Source organism: Fundulus heteroclitus, chromosome 10 (assembly GCF_011125445.2).
Source record: "Fundulus heteroclitus isolate FHET01 chromosome 10, MU-UCD_Fhet_4.1, whole genome shotgun sequence".
NCBI lineage: Eukaryota > Metazoa > Chordata > Actinopteri > Cyprinodontiformes > Fundulidae > Fundulus > Fundulus heteroclitus.
This window is the reverse complement of record NC_046370.1, coordinates 10,006,285-10,018,561: the sequence shown is the minus strand read 5'-3', so window position 1 is coordinate 10,018,561 and position 12,277 is coordinate 10,006,285. Positions and strand designations below refer to the sequence as shown.

At 38.9% G+C, this 12,277-nt stretch overlaps 1 protein-coding gene across 1 annotated transcript in view; it reads left to right on the top strand.

The window, feature by feature from the left end:
- sec24c (SEC24 homolog C, COPII coat complex component) overlaps positions 1–12,277 on the top strand; it is a 31,391-nt gene that overhangs the window by 17,901 nt on the left and 1,213 nt on the right. The window contains 11 exon segments of the mRNA XM_036141979.1: positions 78–171; positions 1,849–1,965; positions 2,042–2,212; positions 2,290–2,386; positions 2,492–2,637; positions 5,102–5,240; positions 5,501–5,619; positions 6,692–6,871; positions 9,251–9,310; positions 9,312–9,437; positions 11,210–11,299. Of these exon segments, the coding sequence (XP_035997872.1) occupies positions 78–171; positions 1,849–1,965; positions 2,042–2,212; positions 2,290–2,386; positions 2,492–2,637; positions 5,102–5,240; positions 5,501–5,619; positions 6,692–6,871; positions 9,251–9,310; positions 9,312–9,437; positions 11,210–11,299 (1,339 nt within the window).

Sequence of the window (12,277 nt, the reverse complement as noted above, 5' to 3'; positions counted from 1 at the left end):
GGTGACTTTGTGGACAAACACACGAGGCGGCAGGGTTGTTACATCCGCCTTAACGATCCACCGTCTGCGCTTTTCAGTTTATTGGACCAGATCCCAGAGATGTTTGCAGACACCAGGGAGACCGAGACGGTCTTTGGACCCGTCATCCAGGCAGGACTGGAGGCCCTGAAGGTAAACGGTCTCTGCTGGGGTGTTATCAGCGCTTCAGGATATGAGGAAAACATTATTAAGCTGAAATAATCGGTGAATCATGATATTATAAACACGTCTTCCTACCATGGCCACTTTTTTTCTGTCCAACAAACACCGTGCTTCAGCAAGTTAATAACCGTCATCTCAGATGGGTACAGAGTCTATCAAAAGAGCCACGAATACGGGTCTCAATAAATTAGAATTTCATTGAAAACTTAATTTATTGTCAGTACTTCAGTGAAAAAAGTGAACTTCCCACATTATACAGATTTATTGCTCACTTTGATAGATTTTACACTGCAAAAACGGATCTAAAAATAAGTAAAATGTTCTTAAAGTTAGCGTATGTATCCTTCATTTGAGCAGGTAAATATTATCTGCCAATGGAATGAGTATTTTGACCCCTAAAATAAGATATTTAGACATCCTGCACTTGAAATAGATGATGGAGTTGAGTTGTTCCTATTTTAAGTGCAAAAATCTTATTCCATAGGCAGATCATCTTATTTACCTGCTCAAATCAAGGACAAATACACTTATTTTAAAGAATATTTTACTTATTTCTAGTTCTGTTTTTGCATTGTAGTATTTATTGCAGCTTATGACAACCTAAAGTTCACTTTCTCAAAAACTTAGAACGTTATTTAGGAATAATAAAAACAGGATTTTAAAGATGTAATATCCTCACACTGCTAGGAACTTGGTAAGGAGTCCTTTAGCATGAAATACTGCCTGTTTCTTTGTTTTTTTGGCGATTTGTTAAGGAACCCCAGGGTTCCTTAACACCAGAAGCAACGTTTTCAGTGCAACTTCGTTGAGATGCTTTCCAGTTGCTAGACTCTTTATCTCTATTTATGCTGTAAAACCAAAGCAGAAAGACAAGTAATGCTTTTGCGTAGAATTATTATTGCAGGACATATTGGTATTGCATCATTAAGCAATATTATCACGTTTTCCTGATGTTGTGCAGCCCACATTTCCAATTGAAACGGTTCTGTTTGTTTCGGTTTTGTTGTTTTTGTTTTTTACTATATTAATTTATCACTATATTGATATAGTAATATATTAATATATTACTATATTACTACAGTAATATATTACTATATTAATATAGTAATATATTAATACAGAGTCCATATTACTATATGAATATATCACTATATTAATATAGTAATATATTAATATATTACTTTATTATATTACTATATTAATACAGTAATATATTACTATATTAATATAGTAATATATTAATACAGAGTCCATATTACTATATGAATATATCACTATATTAATATAGTAATATATTAATATATTACTTTATTATATTACTATATTAATACAGTAATATATTACTATATTAATGTAGTAATATATTAATACAGAGTCCATATTACTATATTAATATATTACTATATTAATATAGTAATATATTAATACAGTAATATATTAATATAGTAATATATTAATACAGAGTCCATATTACTATATTACTATTAATTTAGCTATAAACAGTTTTATTAAGTTTATTTAATTCCTTCATGTTGAGGGTCACAGTTATACGGTCTAGTTAAGATTATTTTATTTTTTTTAAAACATTAAGTCGCCCCGCTACATCTGCGCGGCGGTCCTGATGATGATCTGCCGTCATGTTCTCAGGCGGCCGACTGTGCCGGGAAGCTGTTTGTGTTTCACACCTCGCTGCCCATCGCAGAGGCTCCTGGAAAGCTGAAAAACCGAGAAGATAAGAAGCTAATCGGGACCGACAAGGAGAAGGTAAACACACGTTTGGGCCGCAGCCTCGACTGTGTCGTCCCAACGCCAACCCGTCTCTCTCTCCCCTCGTCCGCAGACTCTGTTCCAGCCGCAGGTCGGATTCTACAACAACCTGGCGAAGGAGTGCGTCGCCCAGGGCTGCTGTGTGGATCTGTTCCTCTTCCCCAATCAGTACGTTGACCTGGCCACGCTGGGAGTGGTTCCTGTCTCCACTGGAGGTTCCATCTACAAATATACCTATTTTCAGGTGGGGAAAATGCAAAATCTAGAAGCCGCTTTGACGCTCTTTGAGCTTTTAGAGTAAACTAGTCTTCATCGCCACAGGCTCAGGCAGATCAAGAGCGATTCCTGAACGACCTCAGACGGGACGTTCAGAAACCAGTCGGGTTCGATGCCGTCATGAGGGTGCGGACGAGCACAGGTAAGTATCCAGGCCGCCAAAGCCGAGCTGAACTTAAGACGCGTTAAAAGCCGTCCAGCCGGAGGAAGCCAGCGTTGTAAATTTCGCCCGTCGCCCCCCCTGCAGGGATCCGAGCGACAGACTTCTTTGGCTCGTTCTTCATGAATAACACCACGGATGTGGAGCTGGCGGGCCTGGACTGTGACAAGGCCGTCACTGTGGAGTTCAAACACGACGATAAGCTCAGCGAGGAGACGGGAGCCCTCATGCAGGTGCGTCGGTAGCTCAGGATGGACCGCTGAGCCAGCCAGGGTTCCCGCGGATCCTTAAAAAGTCTTAAAAGGCATTGAATTCTGTAATATAAAAGGCCTTAATTGGCATTAAAATGTCTTAAATCAGTCTTTCTTAAGTCTTAAAAGGGTTACCAGGTCATAATTAGGATTTTATTTTTGTAATCGTTACCAAACAGAAAAATAATTGACACAATTAGATATTTTTTTTAATTTGCCGAACAGCACAATGTAAACATTATTGGTTCCGTGCCGATAGCGGAACCGATAAAAACTGTTGCGGCCGAACCATAGCTGCGAAAAAGAGTTGGCACTGCTTATGTTGTGGTTTATAAAACTGATTTATAGTTTATTTTAGTAGAGAACAAAACAAAGTTTGTGAGTTCAGTTCCATAGTTGTTAAAAATATATCTGTTATTTGTGTGTTTTTTATTTTTAGCTTTCTTCCTATATGGAATGTTTTTCAAAATTTTAAACATGTCTACTGGGCCAGAAAGTAATGTTTGATGTTAAAATCAACATTTGGGTGAAGTTGTCGCAACCAGGTTTATCTTGTTTATCGTGAAGTTGGTCTTAACTTTTTATTTCAAGTGGCATTAAAAAGTCTTAAAAAGTCTTGAATTTAACTTGCCTTATGCTGTAGGAACCCTGGCCAGCAGTCATGCAGGAATCTGAATATCTGTTCCAGTAATTAAAGTGGAACTCAATTTATATCTTGCAACTTTAAACCCAGACTGATCAATTTCAATGATTGGTTTCTGTTGATTATAATATTTATGGGTCACAACTAATGAAACCCAAAATTCAGTTTCTAGGAGAAGCTTTGGACGAGTTTATCCCTCTTTTTTTTCTTGGTAGCCCAAATGGGACGGTTCTGGCTGTTTCAGCAGAAGACGTGGTTCTGAAGCAGCTTTAAGACAAGAAAGAAGTTGTAGTTTGTGGTTTTTTGAAACGTCTTTATGTTTAGGCTCTTAAAACTATTGAATAGGGTTTGCTTTACAGTTTCCTTAAAGGTGCCATTATATCACCGTATAAACCATAATGCAGTTGATATTGCTGCATATGTCAATTCTCCAAAGAATTTAAATAAATCCATCCACGCCCTCCTTCTCACTGCAACACTTCATGTATTGTAGATTCATTATTAATAATAATAATAAGCCGTCAGTCAGCCAAATTTTTCAGTTATCAACACACCTTCCTTACATTTAACAGCATTTAAAAATGAAATAAACTTACGGGTAATGACAGCGTCCACCTTCCGTGTTGGTGCAGACGTTGTTGGGTTTTTTTATCCGTTTGTTGGAAAACCCAGACTTGAATTCCTTCACAGGGAACAGTCTTCATTAAAGTCCCAGAAAACTTTTCTGTGATTCTCTCGTCTTTCGGGAGTGAGTGGAAACGTCGTGCACTTCTGAGCACCCTCAGACTTTTCAGCTCCCCTTTTTAGTAACCGCTGTGAACTTAGTTTGTGGTTTAATATGGCATTATTTTCTCTCAGCGGCTTCAGCGGCGGCTGCATCCTGTTCCAGCAGATAATATTGTGAGGCTGATCTGGGACTGCTGTCTGCTCACTGCTCTGCCTACCTCCTCTCAGGTCAGCCAGTGACTCAGCTGGGAGGAGGAGGGGAACAGGAAGGCCGTTTACTTGATGGTGTGCTCTGATTGGAGAATATGAATTATGTAGAAAGACAACCCGTTTTCTGCTCTGACCATTTTTGAGCCAATTAACAAAGCTGACTGCCCCAGAGCAGGTGCTTTGGTATTCAGTTTTGACATTAACATGCCCTCATCAGTGCACAACAGACTATATTATACCCCCAAAACCTCGGAAAAAATATATATATCTTTTTGTCATGGCCCCTTTAAGGCCGCATTTATCACGTTTTCTTTCCACTTAATTTTCCTTTAATGTCTTTGGATACATCCAGGACGGGGCATATTTTCTGTGTCTCTGCATTAAACACGTCTAAATCAGATAAAGTCGTTACCAGGACTAAAGAACTTGATTGCATGAGGAGTTGGTTCAGCCGTATGATTCAAAAGTTGGATCAGCCCAGAACAGGAGATTATGACCCCTGCTGTCGGCCTTAAAGCATAACATTTCTGCATAAAAAATGTTTTTTTACAAGCTGTCCGACATCAACGGTAAAGGCAAAGTGCCCTAAACCTTTATGAAATGAATCTATATGTGCTGATCTTCTGGGATTAAATTACTGAAACAAATTCACTTTTCAGTGATATGCTAATTTATTGAAATGCACTGATGAAGGGGAAATCAACCGGGTCAGAGTCCTGATCTTCTGTCTCTCTTCACTAATCTGAACCAACTCCAGCTGGGTTGGGAGAACTTCTCGGCCATACCCGGGCTTGTAGGGGCGGTGTTTACCGGAAACTGAAATAACTTCTACAAAGACGGGTTTATTTCCCCTCCGTCTCCCTGCAGTGTGCCGTGCTGTACACCAGCTGCAGCGGCCAGAGGCGCCTGCGCATCCATAACATGGCGGTGAACTGCTGCTCGCAGCTAGCCGACCTCTACCGCAACTGTGAGACGGACACAATCATCAACCACTTGGCCAAATACGGTGAGCTTACTGTTTTTATTTGTTGTTTTTTTTCATTACCACACCATTATGATTCTTAGAAGCAACCCTGGAGGGTTTTAACGTTAACTTCCTGTAAGTTATGTTTCACTCTAAATCAAATAATTAACCATTAACGGCAAAGAGGCAACATTTGACTGAAGCGGAGAGCTGCAGCTGTGCAGAAATCATTGTTCAGGGTTTTAGAAATGAGCTCCTTTCCAACACGAAGATGTGATTCTTTGTGTTTTTGTGTGCTGCAGCTTTCAGGGGCATTACCAACAACCCCACCAAGGCTGTGAGGGACACTCTGGTCAACCAGTGCGCTCAGATCCTGGCCTGCTATAGAAAGAACTGTGCAAGTCCATCGTCTGCTGGTCAGGTAATGAACAAACCTCACACCATACAAAACATTTGTTTTAATTGTTCATTTTTCATTGTTTAGGTTACATTTGAGTCCCTTTTCCTCCCAACAGCTAACATTATACTACCTTTTAATTCTATGAAAATTAATAAATAAACATCCCGACTTTCTTTTTTTGTAATTTACCCTTCACGTAACCTTTAAATTCAATTCAATTTTATTTATATAGCGCCAATTCATGAAACATGTCGTCTCAAGGCACTTTACAAAGTCAAATCAATCAGATTATACAGATTGGTCAAAAATGTCCTATATAAGGAAACCAGTTGATTGCATCAAAGTCCCGACAAGCAGCATTCACTCCTGGAGAATCGTAGAGCTACAGGGACAGTCGTCTGCATTGTACATGGCTTTGCAGCAATCCCTCATACTGAGCAAGCATGAAGCGACAGTGGGAAAGAAAAACTCCCCATTAACAGGGAAGGAAAAACCTCCGGCAGAACCAGGGCTCAGTATGAACGGTCATCTGCCTCGACCGACTGGGGTTGCAGAAGACAGAGCAGAGACACAACAAGACAGACAAAAAAGCACAGAAGCACACATTGATCCAGTTATCTGTTCTACATTAGATGGTAGTAGCAGGTGATCCGTCTTCTCTGGATGATGTCACAGTTAACAGAACGCCAGACCAGGTGTACCTACTATGAAGAAAAAAGAGAGAGAACAAAAAGTTAAAAGCTGAAATGACAACAGTCATTTCAATCCAGCGCAATGCAAAACTGGAGAACAGTAGAAATCCGTAGAGTGAGAAAATTAGACCCTGATGTCCTCCAGTAGCCTAAGCCTATCACAGCATAACTATAGAGGTAGCTCAGGGTAACATGAGCCACTCTAGTTATAAGCTTTGTCAAAAAGGAAAGTTTTAAGATTAGTCTTAAAAGTAGACAGGGTGTCTGCCTTTAAACACCCTAATTAATTATCTGTTAATTGCACCATAAGCGGCCCAACGTAATGAACCAGCTCTGCTGCGATCCTGTTTCTACAAACAAAGTGTTATCGGCGGTTCCTGAAGATGCGTTTGTTTTTCCAGCTCATCCTGCCGGAGTGCATGAAGCTCCTCCCCGTGTATCTGAACTGCGTGCTGAAGAGCGACGTCCTGCTGCCGGGAGCCGACGTCTCGTTGGACGACAGGGCTTACCTCAGGCAGCTGATTGGCTGCATGGACGTCGCAGAGACCCACGTGTTCTTCTACCCGCGCCTGCTGCCAGTGGTGAGACCGCACACACATCTACTCACGTCTCTGTGTGTAGCAGATGTGGTGTAAAATCCCGATTTAACAATTGGTTCACTGCTTAGCTACTTTCATTTATAAAATGCTTTAAAGCAGGGGTGTCAAACTCATTTTGGTTGAGGGGTCGCATACAGCTTGATCTGATCTGAAGAGGGCCACACGAGTAAACTCATTGCAAGATTAAATAGAACTAATAAATGTGGGCTTGTTGTTGATTTTTATATTAAATTAATTTCACTTTTACACAATATATTATGAATAACCTCAGCGTTTTTAAGAAAAGTATGTGCAATTTCAACAATACTTTTACTCAGTTAAACATTTACTTGTGCATTATGCATAAGAACTGATCACAGTGATTGTACAATGTTGAAAAACATTTATTCACATTTTTTGGAACTTAAAAACACTGTCCTGCATGACAAAATACATCAAACAGATAAAAATTAAGAAATTATTTGAATTTTTCCACACCTGAAGCTTAATCTGCTAATTAAAACACAGCGCCCCTCGTGGACAATATAGGAACTGCATATTTTCAATTAAACGAAGTACATGTTTTTTTCAATAATTGTTTTATCATTCTCTTCCTTTTATCTTGTCCACTTGTGAAAGTCAAATCTGATGAGCTCTTTGTGGCATCTTATTGCCACATTGCCAGACAGGACACTGTTTTTTTTTTTTTTTTTTTTTTTTTTTTATAATGATAATGCATTTAGCCCCAGGGCCGGACTAAATTGTTCGGCGGGCCGGATGTTTGACACCCCTGCTTTAAAGGATGCAATACCTAAAGTAAAATGCAAGTCGTTTCAAGAATATACCCCACATGGATAAAGGGAAAGAAACTATATAATAAAAATAAGTTACAGAAATGCATCAAGGGCCGAGCAGGAGTGGATTCAAGAGCAAGTTTCACAGGAAGAGACCAAGAGGTCAGAGACGTCGGGCCGAGGAGAAAGACTCTGGATTCTGTATCTTCCTGGACTTTATAACTATAAAATTTTTGTTTCCAGGTTTAATTTCCTGTTCCATTGTCTTAAGTTTTGTTTTCTCCTCTGGCCTTTCTTTCTGTCTTGTGACCTTTCCTTGTGTGGTTCCTTCCTCCTTTGTGTCCTCCTCTTCTTGCTTGTGCCCTAACGTCTTGTCTTTTGTCTGTTTTTACCTGATTATGTTATTTTCTTTAGCTATTCCTGTTTTTATTTACTTGTTTTTTTCCTTCCTTCATTGCTCCTTTTTCTTTCCTTCTGTCCTTTTTTCTTGTCTTGTTTTATTCCTTCACCTTGTCTTGCGTCCCTTCCTTGAGTCTATGCTTCCTTTCTGTGGTTCCTCCTTCCTTGTGTCCTTCCTTTCTTTCCTTATTTTCTTACTTCTGTGATTGCTCTCTTGTGTCCTTACTTCCTTTGGTCACTTCTTTCTTTGTGTTCCTTCTTTTCCTCTCATACTTTAATTTTTCTTTCCTGTCTTATGTCCTATTAATCTTCCTTTTTCTTGCTTCCTTCTTTGTGTCCTCCATTCCTTTTCCTCTTTGTTTTGACTTTTTTTTTTCCTTGTATCCTTCCTAAACTCTCTGGTGTCCTTCTATCCTGCCTTTTCTCCTTTGTTTCCTCGTGTCCTATCCAGTTTTTCCCCCACATTCCCAGGCACCCAGGCATAAATCCACAGTGAATTTTACTATTAAAGGTTTTAAAATGAGCATACACCAGTTTAAAAAAAAGTCTAGCAGTCAGTGCAGAGAGGATAAAATAATGTTCTTTATAATAATAATAAACGGTGAAGAGCTGTGCTTCAGCGTTTCGCTACAGCAAGGAAGCCCTGTTACAGCGAAACAGCTGAGTTGTAATGATGGAAAAGATTAGATTCTGGTTTAAAACCGTCGTTTTTAACCACAGTTTTATCTTAAACTATTGCATCAGCTGAAAAATAAAACAGCTAGATTTCACCACTGCTCAGATTTGACTACTCTAAAACGAGCAAAAGCCGTCACGTCTGTCTGCTTTTCATTAAAAGAAGACGGGTGATGAAGTTTAATATTCATTCCTTAAAAGCAGTTTACTTCTGTAAAATATTTTGCTTGTTTTATCGACGATCTGGATCTCTATCAGTATTTTCAGCCTACTTTCAGGTTTGAGCCTATATTCCTTTTTCTAAAATAACAGGTTTTATTTTCCCATTTAGAAAGTGAAGCCGTGATTTTTTTTTTTTTTTTTTTTTTAACGAGATGAAAGACGCTGACATAAAGTGACCACCATGTCCGTGCAGCTCTTCAGCTAGCAGTGATCGTTTGTCTCTGATCGTTCCCTCCACGGCGTTTTGTGTCACGCTCATCGTTTTTCTCCGTTTTCTTCTGAATTCTCCCAGATGAAGCTGGAAAGCGAGTCTTTGCCCGTGGCGGTGAGGGACTCCGAAGAGAGGCTGTCCAAAGGGCGGCGTTTACCTGATGGAGACGGGGCTCCACCTCTTCCTGTGGGTGGGGGCCAGCGTCCAGCAGGAGCTGCTCGTCAACATCTTCGGCACGCCGAGCTTCAGCCAGATCGATCCCAACCTGGTGAGAGGAAACGTTTGCAGCTCACAGCGAGCGGTTTTTTTTTATCCCCAGGCTGTTTTTTGTTGGGAAATATGAAAAATAAGCTTGCCAAATGCTGTGCTATTCTTAGTAAGGCGAGTCATATATTGAACCCAAAATCTCTAAAAATGCTTTATTTTTCATTGTTCTTGCCATATTTGATTTACTGTGTTGAAGTTTGGGGCAACATCTATAAGAGCACATTACAATCCATATGTACACTACAAAAAAGAGCAATAAGAATAATATGCAAAGTAGGATTTAGAGAGCACACCAATCGATTATTTTTAAAGCTATATACATTAAAATTCACAGACCTGGTAAAATTTAAGACAGCGCAAGTAATGTATAAAGTAAAAAACAAACTCGTGGCTAAAAATATAAATGAATTGTTTCAAGAACGAGATGAAAAATATAACTTTAGAGGAGATGCAGTATTCAGAACGAAGATGGTACGAACAACGATGAAAAGAATGACTATATCAAGTAGTGGAGTGAAGTTATGGAATAGTTTAAAGCCGTGTTTAAAGCAGAGTGTGAACATAAATTTGTTTAAGAGAAGGTACAAAAAATTACTTTTGGATAAATATGTAGACGAGGAAAGATAAAAAACAGGTAGATTAATATGGAAGAGTGAATGTAACTAGTTAAATGAGCAACTTAGGTCACTTGAATCATTAGGGATGGGAAACTTAAAAGTTTATACTTCGTCCCATTCCTTTTCGAACAATTTATTATGGTTTATGTATTCATTGTGTTGTGTTGTATTTACACATCTTATATTGTTTTGTTGTTCGAATAAACTGAACTGAACTGAAAGGGGACCAGAATCTATCTCTGATCGTCTGAAACCTGCAGATCTGTCTTTTTATCATCGGGATGTTTCCACCTACAGGGTGCTTGCGCAAGTCTTGAAAGTCTTAATAAGTATGGAATTTTGAGTGAAAGTCTTAATAAAGTATGGGGGAAAAAATGTATGGTAGAATTTTACAGTATGCTCAAAGGCATTGTGAAATGAGAAATAGGAAGGTAGGCTATAAAACTATAATTTTACTAACTGGTCACGTACTGTATTAGCCTAATGGAATCAAACACTTGTTTGATGTGAAATTCATGTACTTGTGATTTTCATGTTTTGAAACGTTTTCACCAGTAAAAGCATAATTTACTGTGAATAATGCATTTGTTCATTGGATACTAGCCTATAAAAATTAACATTTCTAATAAACAGTTTGTACAATCTCAACCAATGAAGTAGGCGGTAGGCACACAAGTATACAAGTACATAAAGTTAAGGTCTTGGGAAAAAAAATATCAGTTTTAAAAAAGTCTGGAATTTTAATTTGGAAAAAGAGCAAGCACCCTGCACCTATAACTGTCTTTAATCCTAAACCGGTTGTGTTTTTAAATACAAAAACACTTAATTCAGTGATATGCAGCATGTAGGTTCTGTTATGGTAACCATATTTATATTTTTAAAGGTGGGTTCTGGCTCTGCACAGTTTTTAAACATTTCTGACTGAACTCTCTAATGCAGTGGGATATTTTTATGTCTTTTGTTTTCTGGGCCATTTCAGTCAAATCAGTTCTTCATGAACTCTGAAAGGCACGATGGTAATAAGTTCCCTTAAAGTGTTGCTGTTTGATAAAATAAAACATTCTTAGATGTTGATGTTTTGCCTCAGATCCTGTTTTTTTGTTTCCATATTTGGCATGACGTGGCGTTCTGATTCGTCCTTGTTTTTTTGTTCCAGACGAGTCTGCCTGTCCTGGACAACCCGTTCTCACAAAGACTCAGAGAGATCGTGGACTCCTTCAGAGCGCAGCGGTCCCGATACATGAAGGCAAGCTTTAATTCTCCTTTTATGGCTGCCAGTGGGCCAGAAGCCCCTTTTCTGTCTTTCTCGTTCTTATTTTAGAGCCAGTTGTTGGTCTGCTGATGTGCCAGACAGAAATACAGACTAAAAACGCAAAGCTAAAACACAAAAATACTAAAATGCTTCTTATTTAATGACACAAAATTAAAAAAAGACAACAATATTCAACTAAAACTACATTTAAAACTCTTCTTTTATGGTTTACTCATAGCTAATGTTCTCAGACTGTGGTACAGATGCTCCTGCTGGTATCTGAGTTGCTACTCGGGACAAATCTAATAAACTCGAGGTTTAACTGATTTCTTCAAGGGGTTATTTAGGTCTTTTTTTTTTTTTTTTTTTTTTTAAGCTCAGGAAGGGCAACAAACTCTCTGGCAGCCATGTTGGATTTTGAGACTCGTCTGATTTTACTCACCTAGAATTTGGACTCCGGAGGACAACTTGTGCATTTTTCAAACTTGGAGCTGGAAAATGAGCTCTTCTGAAATGTTTTATCAACAAATACCTGCATCCTTCACCATAAATCAATTGAATTTTATTTATATAGTGCCAATTCATAAAACATGTCATCTCAAGGCACTTTCCAAAGTCAAATTCAATCAGATTATACAGATTGGTCAGAAAGTTTCCTATCTAAGGAAACACAGCAGATTGCATCAAGTCTTGACAGCAGCATTCACTCCTGGAGAAGAGTAGAGCCACAGTTCACAGTCGTCTGCATTGTTGATGGCTTTGCAGCAATCCCTCATACTGAGCAAGCATGAAGCGACAGTACAGAGGAAAACTCCCCTTTAACAGGAAGAAACCTCCAGCAGAACCAGAACCAGGCTCAGTGTGAGCGGTCATCTGCCTCGACCGACTGGGGTTACAGAAGACAGAACAGAGACACAAGACAGACAAAAAAAGCACAGAAGCACACATTGATCCAGTAATCTGTTCTACATT